Source organism: Sus scrofa, chromosome 3, assembly GCF_054392235.1.
Source record: "Sus scrofa isolate SSC_HxYL_T2T_F1_AM1 chromosome 3, Sscrofa_HxYL_maternal_Yorkshire_Landrace_v2.0, whole genome shotgun sequence".
NCBI classification, from domain to species: Eukaryota; Metazoa; Chordata; class Mammalia; order Artiodactyla; family Suidae; genus Sus; species Sus scrofa.
Genome location: NC_139385.1, coordinates 106,201,806 through 106,228,715, shown reverse-complemented (window position 1 = coordinate 106,228,715; position 26,910 = coordinate 106,201,806). Strand labels below are relative to the sequence as shown.

The 26,910-nt window shown below is 46.9% G+C and overlaps 1 protein-coding gene across 10 annotated transcripts in view; it reads right to left on the bottom strand.

The window, feature by feature from the left end:
• The window catches only part of ATP6V1E2 (ATPase H+ transporting V1 subunit E2), a 61,908-nt gene that overhangs the window by 34,377 nt on the left and 621 nt on the right, over positions 1–26,910 (bottom strand). For 3 of the 10 annotated variants that reach the window (XR_002342727.2, XR_002342726.2, XR_002342731.2), the window contains exon 2: positions 25,974–26,047. Coding sequence is in view for 4 of the 10 variants with exons in the window: in XM_005662578.4 (XP_005662635.4) it covers positions 6,367–7,055; positions 9,664–9,784 (810 nt within the window). In the remaining 6 variants the exon portion in view is untranslated. Of the gene's footprint in view, positions 1–6,183; positions 7,151–9,648; positions 9,826–15,958; positions 16,070–16,419; positions 16,492–25,973; positions 26,048–26,910 lie in introns of those variants that run through there. The other 7 variants (XM_005662578.4, XM_085019372.1, XM_013996175.3 and 4 more) reach the window with 7 other exon arrangements.

The window sequence follows — 26,910 nt, the reverse complement described above, 5'->3', positions numbered from 1 at the left end:
TTGTGTAATCTTCGAGACGTGCATCCACTCAGGTTTGGTAGCAGCCAGGATGAGTCAAACATCACCCTCTACGGGCTCATCTCCCAGTGACAAAAAAAAAATAAGTGCTCAGTTCCATCCCTCCAGGGGTGTGCGGGAGGGGACGGAGAACTGAGCCAAGGGTCTGCCAAGATTGTCTCTGGGAGCCGAGGATCCCTTTTGCTCTGTCTGCAGAAAGAATAGAGTAGCCCGCTTCCCAGTGAAAGGAAAGGGGTCCTGTCCTGCAGGAAAAGATTAAGGGGTGAGCTGTGCGGTTGTGTGGAGAGCTGGGGTGCTGAGAGAGAGCAAGCGTTTATCATGCTTCAGAACGGAGCTCAGGAAGGTGGGGATGGGAGGAGAGCCTCAGCCTTTCCCAGTGCTGTCAATGCACAGGCACGATTTCAGAGGCAAGGTAGTGAACTGGAGGATGCAGAGGCGAGCCAGGACAAAGGGGCACAGACTTGAGCGAACGTCTCCCTGGGTGAGTTCAGTGAGGGGCTGCCTTGTTCCCCGGAGGCATGGGGGTTGGGGGTGGCCCAGCGTAGATCTGCTGACCCCCTTCTGAGGATCCCAGGACCCCAGGGACAGAGAAGAAGCCTGCAGCATTGTTTGAGGTTCTAGCAAGTGCCCAAAGCATCTTCTCCAATGTCTGGCTCTCCAGGCAGCTCAGGATGGGACCTAAATCTACACTCTCCCTCCACCAAGTTACGCCTGCCAACAGGATTCCTGGGGCGCTGGTTCAGTGAGGGATGCAGTGGGGAACAGGGCCCGGCTGCCCTGTGTTCGGCTTCGCCCAGCCCTCCGGCAGCAGAGAGTGAGCCTGCAGAAGCAGCCTCACTGCCTTAAGCACAGTCTGGGCCTGCGTCAGCAGCAAACAGCTTCCCTTGCACCTCGGGAGGAAGTGTTAATGAGGAGAGAGGTGGAGAAGGGTTGTGCCTGCCTGCGGTTTCTAACAGTTTGCTCCTTTTGGCTCATGGGGACTGAAGAGCTCACACTAGAAACACGCCTTCTTGAGGGTAGGACAGGTGATGCTGATAAAGACTGGACATCGGAGTTCCCATCGTGGCGCAGCAGAAACGAATCCAACTAGGAACCATGAGGTTGCGGGTTCCATCCCTGGCCTCACCAAATACAAAAAGACGAAAAAAAAAAAAAGACTGTGTGTAAGTTTGTACCAGGGAATTAACAGAAAGTGCCCAGTGCAAACATTCCTTGTGTGTGTGTGTCTTTTTGTCATTTTAGGGCCACACCCGTGGCATATGGAGGTTCCCAGGCTTGGAGTCTAATCAGAGCTGTAGACGCCGGCCTATGCCACAACTACAGAAACGGGGGATCCGAGCTGCGTCTGTGACCTACACCACAGCTCAGGGCAACGCCAGATCCTCAACCCACTGAGCAAGGCCAGGGATCGAACCCAAAACCTCATGGTTTCTAGTTGGATTTGTTAACCACTGAGCCACGACAGGAACTCCCAAACATTTCTTTTTTACTTGCATCTTTTTTATTTTTCTTTTTAGGGCTGCACCCACAACATATGGAGATTCGCAGGCTAGGGGTCGAATCTGAGCTGTAGTTGCCAGGATCTCAGGATCCAAGCCACATCTGCAACCTATACTGCAGCTTGCGGCCATGCAGGATCCTTAATCCACTGAGTGAAACCAGAGATGGAACCCGCATCCTCATGGATACTAGTCGGGTTCTTAACCCACTGAGCCACAACGGGAACTCCCAAACATTTCTAAAGCAAAGATCTTGACAGGAGTGCATCTCTCAGAAGGGACAGGATGGTGACCAGCAGCCTACCCCACAGGTCTAGGATAGCACTGGGGGCTATGGAACGGTGAGCGCTCATTTGCCTCTCCATGGCTGAGGCCCCTAAAAAGGACCCAGCCCCCTAGCTTTGCATGCAGGTCCAAGGCAAAGCTCCTCCCATTTGTTACCCATGGAAGGAAGGAATGCAATAAAGCCAGGGTTGTCCAGGAGGTAACCAAGCCCCGATTGAACAGAGTCCTGCTTGAGCTCAGGCTCCGCCCATCTGCAGCTCTTCCCCCACCCCCAGGGGCAGTAAAGGATTGTCTGGTCAAGCACCAGCCCTGGGCTACAGTGCGGGCAATCCTTTCCCTGGCCCTCAGTTCACATAACTGCCCCATTCTATGGCACAACCCATGTATGAGGAGGAAAGAGACTCTGGAAGCCTCCATCCAGAAACCAGAGCCAGGCTGGGAAAGAACAATGTCCAGACCCTACTATGTGCACACTCAGTGTCAATATTAAAATAACAAAGCAGCAGGGACCACAGAGAAGAATGAAAACATAGCCCCTGCCCACAAGGATCTGTGTCTAAAAAGATGGGCTAAAGAGTTCCCATTGTGGCTCAGCAGGTTAAGAATCCAACTAGTATCTGTGAGGACATGGGTTTGCTCAGTGGGTTAAGGATTCAGCCTTGCTGTGAGCTGTGATGTAGGTCAAAGACACGGCTGGGATCTCGTGTTGCTGTGGCTGTGGTGTAGGCCCGCAGCTGTAGCTCCGATTCGACTCCTAGCCCAGGAATTTCCATATGCTATGCGTGCAGCCCTAAAAAGACAAAAATAAAATAAAAAGATGGGCCAAGTAGACAAAGCAGCTGATGGGAAGTAAAGGCAATGCAGGGAAAGTCTTCATTAAAGGGGTGGCAGCCAGGGTCTGGGAGAGCAGGCTTGGTTTGCTCCCAGGTTTTGTTTTGCTGAGGAGACATGATGAGGGTGGAGAATGGAACCCGTGGGTTAAAAGGCTGAGGAGGGGAGTTCCCGTCGTGGCGCAGTGGTTAACGAATCCGACTAGGAACCATGAGGTTGCCAGTTCGGTCCCTGCCCTTGCTCAGTGGGTTAACTGTGGTGTAGGTCGCAGACGCGGCTCGGATCCCACGTTGCTGTGGCTCTGGTGTAGGCCAGTAGCTACAGCTCCGATTGGACCCCTAGCCTGGGAACCTCCATATGCCGAGGGAGCGGCCCAAAGAAATAGCAAAAAGACAAAAAAAAAAAAAAAAAAAGGCCGAGGAGGAGGAGGCTGGGGAGAGAGAGAACTGGGCAACTCTGGAAGAGAGACAAGTTTGGGAAGACAGAGAGATGTTTAAGTGGGATGAGGGGAGATTTCGCCCCACAGGTACTACGTAAAGTTCTCCTGAACTTCCCACAAAACCTTTCATTAAAACTATTTTGGGGAAGAGATGAGCTGTCAAACTGGGGGACATGGATGGATATCATGGGCACCCCCCCCCATAGATGGAGGCCAGCGCAGAGCGCCGGAGCCGGGGTCGGCCAGGGGGATCAGATGCTCTTGTATAACCTCCTGGGTTGTACAGCTTGAAGTGGGGTTTGAGTTCCTAGAAGGGGTGGTGGCGGGGGGCTCAGACAGCTGGGAAGGGGATGCTTGGTGGGTCGTGGAAGGATGGCTGGGAGAGAAGAGGGAGAGCTCTGAGGGGGTGTCCAGGGGGAACTTGTAAGAGGGTGTGAAACTGTGGTGGACAGCCTCATGCCCTGGACAAGGATTTATTGTGGTGGAAGGAGGGTAGATGGGAATAGATAGGACACAGGTCACTGATGTTAATCTTTTGCAGCCTGTGTATCATTGAATTTGACCTACCTCACCAAAGAGCTGGGTAGATTATTTGCCATCTCTCACCTGGGCTAATAAATGGTTCCCCTTGCCCGGGCTCATGCCTTCATCTCTCCCTCCTTCCAGTGTGTCTTCCACATACAGTGGCACTAGAATAATCTTTTAAAAGTCCAGTTCTCATGGCCCCCCCTTGTATTTAAAGTTCTTCAATGAACCCTCTACCGCTGCCACCAGAATTCGTCTAATTCCTAAGCAGGGCACACAGCACCAAGTGATCAGGCTCCGTCCATCTCCCCAGCCTCATCCATGCCACTTGCCCTCACCCTTCATGCCCTATCACATTGGTCCTCTAATACAACTTGCTTCTTCACACCTCAGGGCCTTTGCATATGCTCTTCCTGCCTACCCCCGCCCCTGCCCAAAGTTCCTCCCCCAGCTCAACTGCCAGCAACCCAGAAGCCTTCCGTGGGCTCTACCTGCTACAGCTATTTCTACAGCACTTTTTATACAGCACTAGGCTGGCACTTCTGCATTGTATCCTCACCAGATTATCATCTGTTTATGTGTCTATGACTAGTGAAAGGACAGGACAAGATGGTATTCTTTGCAGCCCAGCAGCTAGCACAGTGCCTAGCTCATTGCCAGCAATGAGTCTTCCATGAGTGACTGAATTTGCAAAAGGGCCCACATAGAAGACATCCTTTGAAGAGACTGTCCTGTTGACAAACACTCTTTTTTCTCTTAGAACTGTCCCCAGACACCACCTGGACTACAGGTCCAGTTGACCTGAGCTGGGCCAAATGGATTCCTTCTCAGAAAAGGGGAATTGACTCCAAGAAAAGCAAATTTGTTCCTGGAACTGCAACATCTAAACTCTGGGACATAAAGCATGTGGGGCACACAAATTCGACCATTGAAACAGGACAGTAGGAAAAGCCACCCCTTAAAAAAAGAGAAAAATGAAGTAGCTATCTAGGGGCCTTCAGACAGCTTACTGATGCCAGGTTCCAGCCATCCTCTGAGACCATGACAGAGTCCTGTCCAAGCTTCTGTTCGCTAAAAACCTAACTGCCCCTGCCCTTTGTTTGACTTTCAAGGGATTTCTGTTCCTTATACAGTCCTGACCACACAAGCCAACCTTTGCCTTGGCAGAGTTGCTTGTGTGGGGGAAGGGGGGGTGACTTTACTTCTAAAAACTTTAATTTTAATACATAAAATACCCTCAGGCATAAATTAGACTTTAAATCACCATACACACAGAACCAATTACATAATTTAAGGGACCCAATGTAAAGTGAAATCATAGAATCCTCTGTTCAAAAGTATAGTCAAAGGCACTAAAATACTTATAAAGCATTTTCCTTTCTTCTGCAGTCTCCCTTTTGGCTTGTTGTGGTGTTTACTTGCTATTTAATGTCTAAGTAAACAAAAATTACAATCTAAAACCATTGGCATGAATTTTATCATTTCTCTTTATATTGTGCAGTGCTCTTATGGAGAATCACCAAAATGGCTGTATTTCTTGGTTTCTTCCTGAAGATGTATCAAGCTGGCCACAGGAGATGAGCCCAAGTCCCTCCAGGCACAAGGGGTCCAGTGGGCACAGAATATTTTACCGGGCAAGTGCAGATCCTCATCAGCTCCCAAAGCTCCCGTTCTGAGACTCAGGCCCAGTAACCTTGACAACTGCTGGGCCCTTCTTCCCACCAGCCCCCAGATCTATGGGCTGTGCCCAGGCTGGGATCAGGGAAATCAAGTCAGGCAGCTCCCACTCCAGTAGTCTGGCTGACCCAACCCACAGCAGAGAGGAGAACCCTGGGGTCTTTAAACCTCCACACCAAGATGTGCTCAGTATCTCAATATTCCAGAGACCACCCATACTAAGTCACCTGCTAAATATGCCATGGAGCTGGCAACCTGGGGTAGAGATGGCCACCATTATGCCAAGCCTAAGACACACCTGCATCCATACCAGGCCCTCGCCACAGTCAGAGAGTAGCAGTGTTCACTGGGTGAAGGAAAGAAAGGCTCAGTCTTGGGGCACCAGGGAGCTAGAAAGTGGGTGGCCAAGAGCCCATCCCAAGGAGCTGGGTAGGCTTTGGGAGTTGGCACCACATGTGACCCAAGACCCATGCACACGCTCCCCCTGGCACACACTCCAAAGTCTCATCAGGCTTCACTTACAAAGCACACATTCAAAGATAAAATTAAGAAGTTCAAGGCCATGGCTATAGAACATTAGAACTTAAGCACTGGGCTCTTGTGAGCTTGGAGTTCTGTGTGATTGCACTCATCATATGCCCATGAAGTTGGCCCCACACACATGAAGAAGAGCTCTGAACCTTACTAAATAACGTAAGTTATTTAATAACATAAGAAGCTGAAACAAAAGGAGTAAAACACACTTCACATACATATTAAAGAAATTTAGACCACTCAGACCCATAGGTCATGAATACCATTCACATCTCAACTGGAGGACAAACTAAAGAGCAGATGGTTCTACTCCCCTCAACCCAGACTACAGAACTGACCAGAAGCTGTGGTGTGTATAGATAAACTGGAATTGCATTTCTAAGCATTAGGTCAGGTTTTATTCCAAAGTGTAATGCCACTAGCTCGTCAAAGGATATTTCATGAAGATAGACTAATACCAGAACAAAAAAGAGAAAGAGATATTACTAGTTTCCTTTGCTTTAAAAACTTATGCTTTTATGGCTTAGAAGTTCCACATGAGCCTCACTTTCCAGAGGCTTATACAAAATACTTTCTGTTGGCATTGGCTCCAAACAAGGCCTTTCGTATTTCTGGCATCTTTTGCTGGAATAGGAGATCTAGTCGACTTTCCAGAGTGTTGGAAACCTTTATTCGCTGATCACCACTGTAGACCTCCACACCCCCAGCTGCATCTGTAGCCAGTTGCACCTCTTGGTCAACTTGAACTTCTACATGTTTGTGGGAGATCGTCGTATATTGAGGGATGGCTTTTTGCACTGCAGCCTTTACCAGGAAGAGGTCCTGTGGCCTGCAGCGTATGATCACCACAGGCTCCAGCAGTCTAAGCAGACCCTGGAGCACTAATTTATCCAGCAGTGCCTGGTAGACTTCCTGGTCTGCCACAATCCTGCTGAGACTTAGCTTTGCATCATTCAGCAACTCTGAGATGAGATCATTTCGGGCTCTCAGGACTTTCAACCTTGCCTGATTCCTCATGGTAGACATCTGGATTTTCTTCTGCTGCTCTATCTGCTTCTCTTTCTTCTCATAATACTCCATAATCTTCAGTCGTTGGGTTTGCACAAGGCGTCCTTTCTCAATGTTGAACTCTTCCTCAGCCTTGGCATCTATTTCTTCTGCCTTCTCATTGGCTTCCTGCTCAATGAAAGCCATCATGTGCTTAATCTGCTTCTGCACATCAACATCACTCAGGGCCATGGCTACTCCTGAAAACAGAGGTGGAGGAAAAACTGGTGGACCCTCTGGTTGCTTTGACACAGGGCAGAGTTTCAGGATTGACTCCAGAGTTCCACTTTCTGAGCTGTGGAGTGTATGAGGGAGGGAGAGAGGCAGAGTCCAAAGGGAAGGTCAAGGAGACCATCTAATCGCAACTCGTTTCACAGATGAGGAAACTGAGACACAGAGAGGGAAAGCCACCCTAGGGTCAAAGGTCATACCCTAGAATAACAGAGGCTTGAACCTGGGTTCCTAGAGTTCCATGCCTCTACTACATTCCCCACCTTTTTTTGGCATCAAATAATAACAAGACAATTAGGATAGATCTCCAGGATATTTCTAGTCAGCAATGGGTCAGTACTAAGACAGCAAGCTAAGAGAATGGAAAGATGCAAAAATCCTCAACAAAATACTATCAAAATGAATTCAAGAATCAAACACAATGACTAAGTGGGATTTATCCCTGGGATGCAAGGATGGCTCAACATCCATAAATCAATCAATGTGATTCACCATATTAACAGAATGAAGGATAAAGTCACTTGATCATCTCAATAGTTGCATACAAAGCATTTGACAAAATTAAATACCCCTTTTCATGGCAAAAATACTCAAAAAACTAGGAATAGAAGGAAATTACCTCATTATAAATATGAAAAGCCCATAGCTAACATCATACTCAAAAGTGAAAAACTGAAAGCTTTTTCACTGCAAACAGGAGTCAGGCAAGGATGCCCACTCTTGCCACTTTTATTCAACATACTATTGGAAGTCCCGGTGACAGCAATTAGATAAGAGAAAGACATAAAAGACATCAAAATTGGAAAGAAAGATACAAAATCAACATACAAAAATCAGTTGTGTTTCTATACACTAAAAATGATCATCTAAAAAGAAAATTAAGAAAACAATCCCACTTACAATACCATCAAAAAGGACAAAATTCTAGGAATAAATTTAACCAAGGAAGCTAAATACTTGAATATTAAAAACTGTAAATCACTGCTGAAAGAATTTAAAGACACAAATAAATGGAAAGACATTCCATGTTCATGGATTAGAAGACTTAGTACTGTTCATACTGCTCAAAGTGATGTACAATTTCAGTGCTATCCCCATCAAAGTCCCAATAGCATTTTTTTAAAGAAATAGGAAAAAGAATTATAAAATTCAAATGGAATCACAAAGGACCCTGAATAGCCAAAACAATCTTGAAAAAGAATAAAACTGGAGACCTCACACTCCTACTCTCAAAATATATTACAAACCTACAGTAATCAAAACAGTGTGGTACTGGCAGATAGATAACCTATATAACAGAATAGAGAACGTAGAAATAAACCCAGACAAATACAGTAAAATGAATTTCACAAGGGTGCCAAGACTACACAATGGGAAAAGGATAGTTTCTCCAACAAATGGTACTAGAAAAACTAAAAATCCACATGAAAAAGAATGAAATTGGACCCTTATCTCGCATCACACACAGAAATGAACTAAAAATGGATTAAAGACCATGATAGGATCCAACAACTCCACTTCTGGATATTTGTCCAAAAGAACGGGAAACAGGATCTCAAAGAGATTTTTGCATTCCCATGTGCATTGGAGCTTTATTCACAATAGCCAAGAGGTAGAAACAATCTGAGTGTCTACTGATGATTAAATGGATAAAGAAAATATTATAATATACATAACAAGGAAATCCTGTCCTACGCTATATCATGGATGAACCTTGAGGACATTAGTATCCTAAGTGAAATAAGCAGTCACAGGACAAATACTGCATGACTACAATGAAATGAGGTATCTGAAGTAGTCAAATTTATAGAAGCAGAAAGTAGAAAGATGGTTTCCAGGGGCTAAGAAGAGGAGATTAGGAAGTTACTCTTTAACAGGTAGAGAATGTTGATCATACAAGATGAAAAAGTTCTGGAGGTCTGCTGTACAACACTGGGCATATAATTAAAACTGTACTGGACACTTAAAAATTTGTTAGGAGGATAGATTTCATGTTATTTTTTTACAATTAAAAAAAATAAAAGATAGAATGCTCTTCCAGAAAGATACACCACTCACCAAGCTTGCTGGAAAAACAACCCAGTGTTTGTAACAAAGACCAAGACTTTGTGTTCCACCTTACAAACTGTCATTGCAAGTTAAAAAGAAAATGATTCAGCCTCAACATTCCCCATTATTTTTGCATGCAATTTTTCTTTCTTTCTTCCTTTCTTTTTTTTTTTTTTTTTTTTTTTTTTTTTTTTTTTTTTTTTTTTGTACACAGACGCTCCTGGGCCAGGGGTAGAATCCACATTTCAGCATTGACCCGAGCCACTGCAGTGACAACGCCGGAACCTTAACCCGCTAGGCCCCCAAAAAACCCCAGGATGTAATTTTTCTTAAACTGCACTTCTGTAAACAGACCAAACATTCTCTGCTCCTAAATAAGACAAGCTCATTAAAGAAAACTTTTTAAAGCACCGTCTGGGTAACGTTCCAGCTTTGGGACCCATTGTCAATGAAAGCAGAGAGCGAGGGAGAACCAGGGAGCCCCAGGTTAAGTGTGTAGAGGAAAACACGCACCAGAAAAAGCCTTACCAGTCCCCTGCCAGAGGCCAGCCTTTCTCTGGCGCCAGGAGTCTGCACACGGAATGTGGAACTTGGAATGTGCACTGGAACCTGGCACTGTTGCTTCCTTCTCTCTGCAGACGACCCTCATAGTCGGACCAGGCAGCTCGAATCCAAAGAGCCAGGCTATCACTGGGGAAGGCAGGCCAAGGCAGCCAAGAGAGGACAAGAGGAATTTCCTTGGCATAGAGGCCTTACTGGGGGCTACCCTTGCATGCCCAGAATCTCAATTAAGTTGGCACATGGTGGGTTTCGGCTCTGGAGTAGGGTCACCTTAACCCAGCCATCAGGAACGAATACATGTGTGCATGAACCCAGGCAGCCAGTTTATTAATTTACTAATGAAAAATACAGCTGTCATGTTGGCAGGGCATGGCCCTCTTTCCCTATAGTGTCACAGGGGAAGCAAAGGCTGTTTAATGAGAAATCAGAGCAAGCAAAATTTGTCAGATGGCCTTTAAGAGTGCCACACCCGCCGCAGGGGCTGGCACACTCTCGGCTTGGACATCCTCTCCAAGCCCAGACAAGGCTTAAGGGGGCATCGCCAGCTTCCACAGTATGGGCTCAGGAGTAAGATTGCTGCAATTCAGGTCAGTGTTCTGAACTTTTGTATGACTTTGGGAAAGCAGCTTGTGCCTTGAAGCCTCAGTTTCTTCATCTGTATCAGGGAAATAATAGCGTCCACATCATAGGGTTATTGGGAGACTTAACTAAAAGAAGTGAATGTTTAGCACAATGCTAAGCACATAATTAATCTTCATGCTCAGTAGTTATCATCATCAGCATCACTCGTACTCCTGCTATTATCATTACTAGCTCTTCTCCCCTTTAAGCCTCATCACAGTCACTCTTTGTGTGAAGGGTCCTTATGATTGATTTGATTTCCACTCCCTAAAGTAACCAGAAATACATCCTAGTCTTGCTCCTTTGTGTTAAACCCAGTAACCCTGCATGGAGTTTTGGGACCCCCCCCCCAGCACTTGATGGCATATTCACCCATGGTCTCAGGTGGCCAGACACATCCCTGGTGATGGTGGGTGAAGTCCCAGAGTCCCAGGGCTCTTGGGCTGGGGGTGGGGTGGAGTCATCTCACAGCCTGTCAGTGGGTGGGGTGAAGTCATCCCACAGCCTGTCGCAGTCCCCGAATCTGCAGTCCTGAGTTCTCATGCCTCCTCTGTGACTCCCACATCTAAGCAGTTTATCAGTGCTGGGACTTGAAGGCAGCTGCAGGGTGGGGCAGGGCTGAAAGTCAGGGATTGAGCAAGTGTCTCTCTCTGCAGGCACGCGGGTGCCCATGTAATGTGTCTGGCAGATATAACTTCCAGTCTGTCTGGGAATGGGGATTATGAGTCCACAGGAGCCTGTGGCTTGAGCAAAACAACAAAGCAAAGAAATGTGAAACACACATGTCTGCTCTTGCACGAAGGTGCAGGGACCCTCCATTCCAACAAGGCAGGCTTGTCCTCTGAGTGGCATCCACCTTGCCTTTGTTTGGAGCTGGGGGCTGCATCTAAATCTCTCCAAGACAGTCTTACTCCCATAAACTCTTCAGTACCAGGGTCTCTTCATTGCCCCCCCCAAACACATCAGGCTCAGCACCACCAAACAGCTCTTGCGCATACAGTCCTCTGAGCTACAATACCTTCCTCTGCTCCTCTCTGCTTACCCAAATCCCATTCATATCTTCAGCTGCCTTCCAGTCCCACCACCTCCTTGACCTCTGGGCTCATCCTCAAAATAATGACAGCATAGCCTATTTTCCAGATATAACTCAGAGCTGGATTCAGAATCTTTTGATGCTCCAGTTCCTCGCTTCCGTAAGGAAATTCCTTGAGGACAAGAATCTCCTTCTCCAGCTGGGATTGGATGCAGATAGGCACTGGTTAAACAAGAACTGATTGGATTAAGGGTTTGGGGCTGGGGGGAGGGGAGGGGGTACTTTTTTCTTTTTGATTGTGAAATACAACACACATTCAGAAAACGTGTGTGGTTTCATGAATTATTAGGAGGCAAACATCCTGTAACCAGCACCAGGTTAAGCAACAGGACCCTGCCAGCATCCCCAGAAACCCCTCCTCATGACTTGGGGAGGGAGATGTTTCAAAACTTCTCATTTTTGTATTCGTGGGCATAGGAGGGGTCTTTAGAGGAAGTGTGACATTGGAAATCCCTCTTCCCTGGCCCTTGCCTGTGTGAGCCAGCGTGCACCCGGGGGATCCCCATCACCATGAGAGGGAAGAGGGGGAGGCTGGAGTGCTTGGTGGACAAGATGTGTCTGTCAGCCTGGAGCCCTGCCCAGACCTTGAAGCAACTGTTCTTCCTTCCAGCTGGGATTTGTAAGTCTGAGGGCAGACGTGTCTGGGTATGGGCTCCCTACCCCTCGCCAGAAGAGAAGCAGCACCAAACTTGCGCCTCCAGACACGTAGAGATTGCAGAGTGAGGAAAGCATGGGGCTTTCCAGAGGGAGATGGGGACGGGACAACTCGCAGGGACCAGGAAGTGGGGTGGAGGAGATTTAGAAGACTAATGACTCCTTTCGGGGATTTTAAATCCTCAATATGTGGGAAGGGGGCATCCCCTTTTATGTCTTTCGACAAATATTTGCTGCATATCTACTATGCGCCAGCCACTGTGTGGGCACTGGAGATAGAGAATAAGGGACAGCAGCCCTGCCTCCCAGGCCCACGATGCCACAGGGGAGACCAACAGGTAAACAGGTAATCACACTAGAGTGTGGTCTATGAGCAATCACAAGTGTTAGTGTTGGTTTCAAGAAACCTACATGAATGAAGGAATCCAATCCCTAAGACGCCCTACCAAGCTCACCGTGGCTCTTTAATGAATTGCTCTGCAGTCAGGCAAACCATGTAGTGGTGGTTTGAGACACACCATTCATTAGTAACCACAGATGCTTTCACTGGGGGCAGGTCACCTGGAAAAGGTAGCAAGTTGGTAGGATTCATTAAGGAGGATTTATCCAAATAGGCAAGATTGATCGAGTCGTTATAGACACCAGACTTGAAGAAATGCCTTAGGGTTCCCAGAGAGGACCTTGATTCAGATACATGGAAAGGTACCTGGCACCCAACACAGGATGGGATAAGAGCCAGGAGAGGACACTGGCTGAGTGGCTGCAGGCTTTGGCTGAAGGAACAGTCCTCTGGGCAAGGAGTCAACCCAGGAGGGAGAAGTACAGATGGGCGTAGAAGGGTTGGCAATTTCTTTCTTTCTTTCCTTTTTTTTGTCTTTTTGTCTTTTTAGGGCCACACCCTTGGCATATGGAGGTTCCCAGGCTAGGGGTCGAATCGAAGCTGTAGCTGCCAGACTACACCACAGCCACAGCAACACGGGATCCAAGTCGAATCTGTGACCTACACCACAGCTCAGCTCACAGCAACGCTGGATCCTTAACCCACTGAGCGAGGCCAGAGATCAAACCCATGTCCTCATGGATGCTAGTCGGGTTCGTTAACCTCTAAGCCACAATGGGAATTCCTTCAAGGGTGGACAATTCTGAGAAGCAGGAGGAGAGTGAGATTGTCTAGACAGGGAGAGTGCTGCAGGCAGAGCACAGTGGCCATGTGTAGGATGTCTGAGTGCAGAGAATGGATTGGTTTGGAGCAGCAGCAGAGAGGCCTGCAGTGGCAGCGGGAGTGGGTGATGTCTAGAAAGAGGGCTGGGGAAACAACCCAAATGTCCATCAACAGACAATTGGATTAGGAAGATGTGGTACATATACACAATGGAATACTACTTAGCCATAAAAAATAATGACATAATGCCATTGGCAGCAACATGGATAGAACTAGAGACTTTCATCCTGAGTGAAGTAAGTCAGAAAGAGAAAGACAAATACAACATGATAGCCCTCATATTTGGTATCTAATATACAGCACAAATGAACTTTTCTACAGAAAAGAAAATCATGGACTTGGAGAATAGACTTGTGGTTGACCTGGGGGAGGGAAAGGGAGTGGGAAGGATCGGGAGCTTGGGGTTAACGGATGCAAACTATTGCTCTTGGAATGGATTTACAATGAGATCCTACTGTATAGCACTGAGAACTATGTCTAGATACTTACTTCACAGCTTGACAATGGGAGGAAAAATTATGTGTATATGTATGTGTAACTGGGAAATTTTTTTAAGAAAAGGAGCTGGAGTTCGAATGGGGAAGGTTTGAAATGTCAGACTGAGAGCTGGGGCATTAGGCTAAGGAGACCCATCAAAGGCTTCTTCTGAGCAGGAATGTAACTGGGCCAAACCTGGGTTGAGAAAGATTAGCCTGGTGGTGGTGGAGGCAGGAGAGTCTGGCTATACACAATGACCAGGTTGAAGCTGCATGGATGAGGGCTCGGGCAAGAACATGAGAAGAGAGGTTTGGGATGGGAGGAGATGATGTAAAAGAGTCTGCAGGTTTGATGACTCAGGGTCTGGCCCTGGCAGCACCTGCTGCAGCGCCACCCACACGGCCGAGCAGCTCAGCTGAGCATGGAGATGTGGGAAAAAAGTGTGATGCACCCCGCTCCCTCCAGAGCAGGCGGCAGGGAGAGCAAGCAACCGCCAGAGAGTTCAGTTAGTCTGGAAGTAAAAGGAGACACCCAGAGAGGAAAGCCGAAGTATTCACAAAGCTCTATCTCTGTTTCAACTGCTGATGACTAATGGGCCACATACGGTTTTAATCGAGGAACTCCCAGTGGCAAAGCAGGCTTTGCTCGGGCCTGGAGAAAGCTGATGCCCACAGGAGCCAGGAAGATGATAATAAAGGGGAGAACCAGGCAGGGTCAGAAACATTTCTCCCCAAATCATTTGCATGAAAAATTCGCAACTTAATTTCTCCTTTTCAAACATCTGCAGGAAGGTTACTTCCAAGGAATCAAGTTCTCCTTAAGAGCAAGTTGCCACAAAGTTGCATTAACGAAAGATTTTCAGTGGTGGTCTCTTTCCCCTCCTCCCAAATAAAGCCCTTCCATTTTATCCCTGCCTAAAGAACCCAGGCCTCTGCTGCCTTAGGAATGGGGACTTGAGGACCTAAGATCTGCTATTTTAGAGAAGCCAGAAAACCCATTTTAAAAGTAAAATCCATTTATCTTATTTGTTTTATGGTGGTAAAATATACTTAAGATAAATTTGTGTCATTTTAACGCCTAAGTCATGTTCATCAGTGGCATTAAACACATTCCCATTGCTGTGCCATAGATGCCACCATCCCTCTCTAGGACTCTGTAGCCATTAAACATTAACCGCCCATTCCTTCTTTCCTGGCCCCCACCCCACGCCCACCCCCACCAGCCTCTGGCAATCACCACGCTACTTCATGTTTCTATGAATTTGACTTTTCCAGGAACTTCATAGAAGTGGGATCATTTCATATGTGTCCTCTGTGATTGACTTATTTCACTTAGCATAATGTCTTCAAGGTTCATCCACAAGGCAGAATTCACTTCCTCTGTAAGGCTGAAGAGCATTCCATTGTGTGTCTACATCATATTTGTTCAGCCATCAGTGGACACTTGGGTTGCTCCCACCCTTTGGCTACTGTGAATAACGTTGCAATGACTGTGGGTGTACAAAGATCTGTTCAGGTTCCCGCTTTCAATTCTTTCGAGGAGACACCTAGAAGTGAAATTGCTAGATCATATGGCAATGCGGTTTATTTATTTATTTTTTTGAGGAACTTGCCATCGCTTCTTCCAATGGCTGTACCATTTTATAATCCCAACAGCAAGGCAACAAGGGTTCCAATTTCTCTGCATCCTCACCAATATTTGTTATTTTCTGGGTGTTATTTTCTGCCTGCCCAGTGGGTGTGAGACAGTTTTGATATTACTGTAGTTTTGTTTTGCATTTTCCTAGTGATTAGTGAGGTGGAACATCTTTTCATACCCTTTTGGTCACTTGCATGTTTTCTTCGGAGAAACGTCCATTCAGGCCCTTTGCCCACTTTTAAAATCAGGTTGTCCTTATTGTTTAGTGGTAGGGGTTTTTATCATTGTGTGGTCCTGAGCACTCGATGCCAGCTACCAGCCAGGAGGCCACCCAACAAACAGAGCTCTATAGTGGGGTTTTTCAAAGTGAGGGGTGTGAAACCAAATGGAACAGAAAACCCAGAGTCCATAACAGGTTAAAAGGGTACATATTGCCTTGTCAAACTTTTGTTAGGTATATGATTTACATGTATGTACGTATTTACATATATGTATGTATGTAAACTGGTTCACAGTGAAAATGTATTTGTGGCACAAAATGTTGAAAAAACACTGACCTCAGAGTTTCTGTTGTGGCTCAGCAGTAAACAACCCGACTAGTATCCATGAGGACGTGGGTTTGATCCCTCACCTTGCTCAGTGGGTTAAGGATCCAGCATTGCTCTGAGCTGTGAAAAGCAGTTAAGCAACAATCCTTACTCAAGCAGACCCTTGGAAGGTCCCCCTCAATCCATTTACCAAAGTATTCATCCCCCAAAACAGGCCTTTTGCAAAGGTGGAGATGGGGGTGGGTGGTCTGAGATTCTGGCTGCGTGATGTACAAGCAGCTTATATGGTTAATGTTTACTGAGGGTGCCCTGTGGGCTGGGTAGTCACAGGACATCACGGGATGATAACTGAGGGCTGGGGTCCTCTCTCAGCCTCAGATGTCCCCCATGGGCCACAGCTTGGTGTTGTGAGAAGTGAGTCGGAGGGAGCAGCAGAGGTAGGGGTTTTGGTCCTGATATCATTCACTTACAGGCTGGATGATCAAGATGAAGGCTCAAAATCTGCCTGACTTCCATTTGGATAAAGACACAAAGGCTCATCTGTGTACAAAAAGAGTGTTAAAGGGAATTTGGTGAAAGCCAAATGACAGGAGGGGTGAGGAAGTTTTGTAAAGTGCTAGGTCAATGTCCCATGTCATCATCCACAAAACACCTCGCCCGTCATGCTGTCCCTCCTAGAACTGTGCTCCTCAAGCTGCTTGTGGGGAGGTAGGTAGTGACCAATAGTTAGAGCCCCAGAAAGCTGCCTGGAAGCAGAGGGTGGGTTGGAGGTCGGCATGGAGCACAGGGGACATGGCCCTTCATAAGGAGCTGGCTGGCCATGCCCCTAGCCTGTGATCGTGGTCAGGGATGGCCCCCAGAGAGGAGAGATGCTCTGTTTGCTGGGGAACTCCAGGAGCACGGGTGCTACCTGTCCCCAGCTCAGGGGATGCATTCAGATGCCAAACGCTCCTTTAGTATTGACTTAACTCTCACTGTGATAGGTCCCAACTGGGCTCCCCTCTGCTGAGAGACAGAACTCAACCCGTGACACAGGGGTTTCTGGTTTCTGGTGTGCAAAGAAGAGAGCGTGTGCATTCAACTCCATTCCCCCACCATGCATAGGGACTTACACAATAACCGTGTTGGGAAACATCCTATTTCTGACCCTTGTGCACTCATCTTAGCCCTTTACCCAGAGGCCAGTACTTACAGAAGTAGCTTAATAATTATTTGTTGGACCCATAGACGAATGGATGGGTGGTGAGGAAAGACTCTCCCCTAGAGTCTGCTACAACCTCAGGGATCTGCGACCCTCTTTCAGAAGAAGGAGAGAGGAATGTGAAGATGGGAAGAGGTGCTGCAGTGGCTGCCTCAGGGGGACCCCTCCTCCTGTCCTGCCCACATTCCTGGAACATAGCTCAATTGGAATCAAACATAAGTTATTTAAATACATTTGCCCAGAGTCTTCTGGTTGAGGCTATTCTACTCTGAGAGGTGACCTGAAGTCCCAGGCAAGGCTCTCACAATCCTAACCTACCCCCCTCCGGGGTGACACTCAATATAATTAACAACTAATCAACCAGAGGGGTCCTGCCTCTATTCCAACAAGGTCTTGAAGGCTTTCTGCTGCTGGGGGTGGGGGGGGGTTGATGTTGATTCAGGAGGTCAGAGGGAGCCAGGGAGAGTCCTGGGCTGACTGGGGCATGCTGGGGGTGGGGTGGGTTCAGGGTATGGGAGCATTTACCAACAACATACAATTACTTCAGCATTTTTACAACCTATTTGGCCCCATTGTGGCAAAGGGGCTGAAGGTGAGCCCTGCTCTAATGGCAACTGCTGGAAATTCCCATCTTTAATGGAAGGTCTCAGGAATGCATAGTTTAGGATACAGCTACTATGTTTCTTGTTTTGTTTTATTCTATTAGTCTTATTCTCTCTGTGCTTTAGTTTGTAGCGTTTCTATTGCTGTGTCTTCAGTGTCACAGCTATTTTCTTCTACAAGGTTCACTTGGCTGTTAAGTTCAGTCAGTGAATTTTTCATTTCAGGTATCATATTCTTAACTTCTAAAGTTCAATTTGGTTCCTTTTTTATATCTTCCATTTCCTTCCTTCCTTCCCATGTTCACATTTTCCTCTAAATCCTTGGGTATATTTGCAACCCCTTTTTAAATTTATTTAATTAATTAATTAATTAATTTTGCTTTTTAGGGCCACAGCTGCGGCACAGGGAGGTTCCCAGGCCTAATCAGAGTTACAGTTGCAGGCCACAGCCACAGCCACATCCTCACCAGATCCAAGCCACGTCTGCGACCTACACCACAGCTCACAGTAACACCAGATCCTTAACCCACTGAGGGAGGCCAGGGATCGAACCCCCAACCTCATGGTTCCTAGTTGGGATTTGTTTCTGCTGCGCCACGACGGGAATTCTGATATCTAGTAATTCTTAACATTCTGAGTTTTATGTTGTTGAAAGTTTATATTTTGTTGCTGTCCTTTAAAAACACGATGAAATTTGTTTTGGCTAGCAGTTATTATAAGAGTGGATAAACTTGTTCTATATGAGGCTTGAGGGTCTAGAGTTTCTTTTACTCTAGAGCTAATTTAGCCCTTCTACTAATACATAACCCTTCTTGAATTTCTACTGAATTCTCTGGAAATTCAACAAGTTCTCCTGCCACTGGCTGGTTGAAACTCAAACATCCCGCAGTCGTGTGTGAGAGCCCTGGGAACCAGTGAGCTCAAGTTCCCTGGCAGTTCTTTGCAAAACACTGTTGGAATTTCACTCTATGCATATGCAACTTAATATCAGCCACAGACTCAAGAGGATGGTGCTGGAGACTTTTTTAAACTCCCATACTCCCTCCCCTCTGGCACTTTGCCTTGAAAAGCCTCCTCAACCCTCGCCCCAGCTACCTCCTCAACTCAGCAAGACCACTATGGGGTCAGCCAGGGTTTCCCCTCACTGTGCGGCAATTCAGAGAATATTTCTAACAGGAAGTTGGGCTTGCCTCATTTGTTCCTTTCTTTCAGGAATTAGAGCCTATGCTACGTTCAGTTTCTAAAAACAGGTGTTTAGGACTTCTCTTGTGGTGCAGTAGGTTAAGGATCAGGCATTGTCACTGCTGTGGTGTGGGCTCAATCCCTGGGCTGGGAACTTCCGCATGCCGAGGGTGGGGCCAAAAAATAGAAAAAAAAAAAAATCGGAGGCTTCATATACTTTGTGTGATTTTTGAATTGCTTACATTAGGAAAGTATATAGGTTTAATGTTTCCCCCCGACCCCAATTTATACATTGGAACCTAATGCCCAGTATGATGGTCTTAGTAGGGGACTTTGGGAGGTGATTAGGTCATGAGGGCAGAGTCCTAACGAGTGGGATTAGTTCCCTTATAAAAGAGGCCTGACAGAGCCCCTCTGCCCCTTCCACCAGGTGAAGACACAACAAAAAGTCTGCAACCCAGAAGAGGGCCCCCTCCCAACCATCCTGGTACACTAATTCCAAACTTCCAGCCCCCAGAATGATGAAAGCTAAATCTCTTCATTGTTTATAAGCTACCCAGTGTGTGGCATTTTGTTACAGCAGCTTGAAAGGACTAAAACAGAGATGGGTCTAGTACCAATACTTGGATATGGTAGAAGAGGGAATCTCTGCTTTTTCTGTGTGAAGCACATTTAGAATAGCGATCCATCCCTCCAACCTCTTCTCAGGAGGTGGAGTTGCAAGGAACAGAAGCTGTCAGTGGCTAACTGAACAGAAAAGGAACTATCAAGGATCATGCATAGCTCACAGGATCAGGGACAGGCTAGAGAAGCTGCTCAAGACTGTCTTTACAGGAACCATGCCCAACACATGCCTTGGGACGTGGTCTGATGAGAAAACCACTTCTGGTATCATTGCTGCCACCAAACTCTAGACAAACAGTGTGTACAGCAGTCACTTCTGCACCAGGAACTCAATTACACCACAACCACCACCACCCACCCACCCTTATGGGCCACTTCCTCAGTTTAGTACTGAATGTGTACCCCACGCTAAGGCTGCAACCTCCAGAGAGAGTATGTGCCCTGTGTTTAGCTTTTCGTCACTCTAGCTATTGAGTCGGACAAGAAAAGCAAGAGTCTATAACTTTCAGCTTCCATAGGAGAAGATTTTTTTCTTCCCACTAAGACTTGGAAAGTGGAAGAGTCCCCAGATTGAAAGTGTGCCTATGATACTCAGTGACCAAACCATCCAGAATGGAAGAACAGTCATAAACGAATCTTAGGTGGTTTTCTGGTGCTCTTATGACTGAAGGCTGGAATAAAATCATTAATTTCATTTCTGGAAGAGAGATCTGTGAGCTAGCCTCCTTTGGAGCTTTTAGGAGGAGGTCACTCCCAGATCATATGAATATTCCACCCCAGAAACCTCTGAGGTGGTGTCCTTTTCTGTGATTCAGCAAAGGGTGGCAATGCCATCAGTTATAATAACTGGTCTCCTGACCTCAGGTTGCAGCAGGAGAGAGTTAGAAATGAAGATGGAAAAACATCATTAAGAATGCTTGAGGCAAAATTCTCAGAGGCTGGGGCGTACTTCTGAGTTTCTGGTACATAATGAACTAGAAAACGAGATCTAGAGGCATTATAGAAATAAAACTGGAAGTGAAAAACAAGTGAGCCAGATTTATTGACTTTATTTATCATTCTGATCCTGAGGAACCTCTGACCTTTAAGAAATTGCTGCAGTGCTTAAGCCATTCACATCTTGGCTAAAACAAACAAACAAACCTGTGCATTGTACAGTACATTTGAGCCCTAAGAGAAAAGGATGCAGATGGAAGGTTTTAGTGGCAGGAAGGAAAAGAGAAATAGGAGTGATACAGGGCATGATGCTATGAAGGTGGGCCAGGTGGCATCTGAGAGACAGGAGAGCCCTGGGGAGTGAAGAGGCTGCAGTCTGAAGATACTGGGTATGTGCAGAGGTAAGAAGCATAGAGGAAGAGCAGAGTGTACCAGGCAAAAGGATGATAACCACTTGACCTCCTTGTCAATAACTCTAAGAAGGAAGTCTGAAGGGTACCTACTATTGGCCAAGAATTAGGGATTCAGACCAAGCCTGGATTCATGACCAAACCAACGGACTGAAATTTGAAACAAACCATAGATTTGACTTGGATCCTTCTCATCTCTTTCTTCCCTTGAAATCTGCTTTTCCTGAAGTTCTTTATTTCTAGTAGAGCTTGGGGAGGCCCAGGAACTCTTGACTGGTGGGCAATAAGCCAGATGTAAGAGATATTGCTGGTTGCCTCCCCCACAAACATTCCCGTGCCTGCCACCCACTGTGCAGGAACCATGGAATCTGAGTGGGAGTAAAACCCTGGCCTTGGGTGGGCCCATCAGCATAGTCCCAGACCCTTTTCACAATGATGGTTTCAGGGATGGGCAGCAGGCCAGGCCTAAGGCAATAAGCATCTGACATTCTTCTGGCCAGCATGACTGATTTAGGGATAAATTCAGCTGATCTGACCAGAGCACATCCAAGACTTTTGTACAATGAGTGAATCAAAAGAAGCTTTCTCTCCTCCTGGGCAGCGTGGTGTATGGGTGGTAATGCCTGGACCTGGTACAACCGTTTTGCTTTCAAGAAAAAAGGAACCTAAATAGGAAGATGATATAAAGAGAAGAGAAAAACTGAAAGAAATGCTGAAGAAATAGAACCAGAGTTTTGATCAAGCCATGCCTGAAGCTTGAGCTACTTCTGGAGGTTTCAATCAAAGAATTCTATATACTGCCTTTGCTGTTGAAGCCAGTTTGGGTTGACTTTCCTATAACTTACAACTCAAAGCATTATGACACCAAATGATCAATTGGAATCCATTCTCCATTTCTGGGGGAGATGTGAGGGGACACAAAGAAAATGGCAAAAAATGAATACATTTTAAAAACCTACTGTCCTTGTGGAGTTCTACAATCAGCTTGATTTAAGCAGTTGGTCACAAGGTTAGGCACCAAGAGGAGATGGAAATGTTTTTAAAAGTGAGGAGGAAGCCCAAAGAAGTAGAGAGGATCAAAACAGGAGATTAAAAATGAGAAGAGGAGTTTCCATTGTGGCGCAGTGGAAACAAATCTGACCAGGAACCATGACGTTGCAGGTTCGATCCCTGGCCTCGATCAGTGGGTTAAGGATCTGGCGTTGCCGTGAGCTGTGGTGTAGGTCACAGTCGTGGCTCAGATCCTGTGTTGCTGTGGCTGTGGTGTAGGCCCTAGCCTGGGAGCTTCCATATGTCGTGGGTGTGGCCCTAAAAAAGCAAATAAAATAAAATAAAATAAAATAAAAAGGAAAAGAGAGGGGGAATACGTCAATGGAATCATAGTGAAGAAGCCTCAGAGTTATCCCAGCCCTTCCCCATGCTAGATTATCAAGCCTTGTGGATTCAGTCATCCAAATATCCCTGCTCAGAGGTCCCACTGTGGCTCAGCAGAAACGAACACAACTAGGATCCATGAGGACGCAGGTTCGATCCGTGGCCTGGCCCTGGCTCAGTGAGTTAAGGATCCAGTGTTGCCATGAGTTGCAGCATAAGTTGTAGACATGGCTCAGATCGGGAGTTGCTGTGCCTGTGGTGTAGGCTGGCAGCTGCAGCTCTTACTCCATCCCTAGACTGGGAACATTCATACGCCGCAAGCGCGGCCCTACAAAGAGGAAAAAAAAAAAAAAAAAAAAGATTCCCTGCTCCCCACAGCCTCCTCTTCATTTTCACTGCCATGGCTGCTTCAGATTGTCGTGACCTCTCTCTTCTTCACTTTCCCCACCTTCACTCCCGTCCTCTCTAAAGCCATGTTCTGCATCACTCCCAGGGGAATCTTCTCAAAAGACAGCTCTAAACTTGTTATTTTCCTACTGAAAAACTTTTGATACTTCCTTCTTGTGGGAAATAGCATGAGCTCTGAAGATAGATCATTCTGAAAGGTAGCTCTGGCACTTACCAGCTATCGGGCAAATTTCTGAATTTCTCTGCACATCACCTCTCTCAGCTATAGTGATAATACTACCACAGTCAGGATTCCTTTGAGTACCAGTGATGGAAAACCAACCCATAGTCACTAGGCGAAAAGGGAGGGGGGTGCTTATTAACTCAAGTGACCAAATAAAGAACAGTAGTGCAACAGGGCCTCAGGGATAATCAGGAGCAGGAACTCACAAATATCCTGTCTTCTCTGCCTTTTCCAGTGGGGTGGGCAGGGAGGTTATCTCTCCTTTTATGCTTCTCTCTGCTTTTTTTTTTTTTTTTTTGGTCTTTTTAGGGCCACACCTGAGGCACATGGAGGTTCCAAGGCTAGGGGTCGAATTGGAGCTGTGGCTGCTGGCGTAGGCCACAGCCACAGCAACGCCAGATCCAAGCTGCTTATGCTGGACCCTTAACCCACTGAGCGAGGACTCGAACCTGAGTCCTCATGGATACTAGTCACATTCATTTCCGCTGGGCCACAATGGGAACTCTTCTCTCTGCATTTTTTTTTTCCTCTCTGCATTTTTGCTCCATTTCCTTGGATTGGCTATTTTGTCAAAGGCTGAATCATGAAACATGAATTACCCATAGCCTACAGGTTCACATCTTCCAGTTAGGTTAGTAAAAGAGAGGTGACTCTTGTTTTGAATCCCAAATCCAAACCACTCAGGAAGGGTTCTCTTTGTGCCATCTGGGATCAGGTGCCCAGCCAGGGATGATTCCTGGGGGTCAGGGGCAGGATGTGTAAGAAGAAGGCAGCTTCCATCTGAAGTACATGATTAGAGAGATTACATCAGAAAGAACATGTAGCAGAAGCACAGGGTGCTCTCTGGACAGACAAACCAATAGAGAGTTTCTACAAATTTTATTTTGCATGGTTCTTTGGGGGGTGAACTAGGCTGACCCCCAGAAGGAGCATCAAAGACTCAGGACAGTGCCCAGGCACAGCATACAGCAGACACTCTCCAAATTCTCTTTTCCTTCCTTCGTCACCTCCTCACTCCCAGAGCCACTGTTTACTGAGATAGTGCCTTTGTCTTGTGCTGAGTAGGAAGAGATGCTCTTTTAGGGGTGGATGTAGCCCTAAGGACACAGGTGTGACGAGCAGAAGTTGCATCTGTGATAAGAAAAACATGCCCCCTTTCCCAATGAACACAGCCTTGGGCCAGGGTCATGGTGTTATGGGTATCACATGGGCCATATTTCTCCGTTCGCCTTGGTGCAGTGCACAGAGTGCCCAGCCCAGGTAGTGCCCTGTGTGCCCCTTCACATGGCTTTGAAAGGTCCAAGGACTGGTGGCATTACCGAGTTCCCAATTAAATACAAACCAGTTCCCCCACACTACTAATCCTGTACTCTGTCCACCCTACAAGGCTCAACACTCCCAAGAAGCTGTGTGCTGTTCCTTCTTCCCCTGGGGATGGGGGTGGGGAGGAGGTCAGGCTTTCCCAGGCATTCTTATCTTATTCCTATTGGCCTCTTAAACTCCAGGCCAATGACATCCTTCTGCAAAGCCTTCCTCAGCTTGCCATAAACACACTACTATATCTAAAACCAATAAGTAACAAGGACCTACTGTGCAGCACAGGGAAATTTACTCAATTACTGTGTCATAATCTATACAGGAGAAGAATCTGAAAAGAAATGGATATATATGTATAACCAATTCACGTTTCTGTGCACTTGAAACTAACCCAACATTGTAAGTCAACTATATTCCAATAAAAAAAAAAAATCCTTCCTCAGTACATTCAGAACGAGGTAGGAATCATCTCCCTGAACTTCCAAGAAGACTGCTCTCTATACTCTCCCACAACACTGGTCACATTATAGAGTGATTATCTGTTGAGATCTGTTTGGTCCTTCCAGCTAACCCATCAGTGGGCTGAGCTGGGCGTCAGAATAACTCTCCCCTCCCGCTCCTACTTCACATGCAACTGGTGGAATCAGCCCAGAGCTCGAAGTACTCCTGGCAGTCAGTTTTGGCTTTTCCATGGGCCAAAAAGATGAGGTCACCATCACCAATGAAGTCACCACTGCATGATTCATCTGACATCAGTTCCCCACTTGGAGTCCTCTGTTATTCCCAGAGCTTTTTCCAAAGAACCTGGAGTCCCTTCCATTTTGCAAGGTTCTGGAGCTGATCCTCCAGCTCCCTGGATTCCTGGCAAATGCCCATCCCTCTGAAAAGGAGCATAAGAACTGGGAGCCTCGAGTCCTGAACAGGGGGAGCCTCAGGAAGCATCCCCTCTACAGTCCTGGGACAGACCTAGTTATCCCTCATAAAGGCCTGCCCCATGTCTCCAGCAACTGCTATTTCCCTGGCCCAAAGCTTTTACCAGGATCTCTCAGGACACATGCTGTAAGGCCCTAGCGTTCTCGAGGGTGAGCCCTGATTTCACCCTTATGGATGAGCTCACATTTATTGATAAGAAAGCTGAGGCCCCAAGAAAAAAAGTGGCACGATCAAAGTCACATGGCTAACTAGTGTCAGAGCTGGAACCAAATGCCCTCTCCTGGCTGAGTGCACTCTAGTAGCTCCTACACCTCTCCTCATAGACCCTCCTTTCAGAATTCTAGCTCCAGCAAATGCTGCCTGAAGAAGTGATCCTGTGGCAAAGGGGTCAAGTTCTCTTTTCTTCCCCTCTAGAAGGAAGTGGCAGTGACTGGAGACTGGCCTTGAACCAAGATCCGACTTCAAGGCACTGAACTGCCTTCCTTAACTTGTCATTCTGCACACACAGAGTATCTTCCAGAGTCATTGCATAATCTAAAGCGTTTGGCAATATAAATACCCACACTCAGACACAAATGGAGGCGGCCTGGTGAGACTTTCAGTGGGACCCCACGAGGAACTTTCAATAATCCAGGAAATCTTCCAGGACAGTGGAAATTGGATTTGGGGTTGAGAGTTGAGGCCTGGGAAGTGTGGCATGAGGACACAATTGAGCATTTCCAAGGTGTGTTCCAAGTCCTTGAATGCTAGAATTCAAGGAGGAGGTCTTTGCGATAACTAACCACTTCACCTCTGTGTGTCTCAATTCGCTTACCTACAATCTCAGGGAGATATAAGAGATGGTCCAGCTGACCTCGGCAGTGCCTCTCAGAATAGCATTTTCTGATCCTGCGAAGAGATGAAAGGAATCGATTGAACTCAAGTCAGCACTTGAAGGGAAGGGGGGGCGTGGTGTCAACGTGTGGGGTATCCTCTTTCCCCCACCCCTCTCCCCCAGGGCCTAAAGTTAGAAGGAACATTGTTGGCCAGTGAATGGGACCTGGCCAGACGGGTGTTATCAAGCTTCTCCCAGGCAGGAGGATAGGAGATGTCGCTTGGATCATAAGCCACATCTTAGAGCTCTAGAGTGTATCACTCCTCAGGGACCACAACCTAATACCTTCGAGGGACACGGGGACCATAAAGGGGCCTCAGAGAATGTCGCCTGTAGGGGGAGCACAGGTACACCTGCCGCCTCCACAGTCTCGGAGTCTCCCTTTTCTGACGGATCAGGGGGAGGGGGGGAATGCATCCGTGGTTCAAGATGCTGTAACTCCCTTAGTCACCAGATTCATAGTAAATGATTCAAGCTCTGCTGCGAACAGCATAGGCTGGTGGTGGTGGGAGGGGGGAACCAAACAATAAACCAGAAGTCCCCACTTTCCAGCTCATGGACCACCACCCCTGCCCCATCACTCCGCGCGCCTTAAAAAAAAAAAAAAAATTTTTTTTTTTTTAACTCTCTTGGCCTTTCTTCCTTCCCGATTTCTAGTTCTGTTGTGCACTTAGAGGCCGATAGGCTGGATCCTGCCTTCCGGGTGGAATTTAAATGTATATGTATAATTTTGCATGACTGTTGCGTCATCGTAGCAGTCTTCGTGGTTCCCCAGGAGGCCTCCACGTCTTCTCCCAGCATCGGGGGCTTTGGACGCTTCTGAGAGCTGCCGGCACTTTCGCGAGGAGCCCTCGGCTCCTCCCGAGTGCTGGTCTCC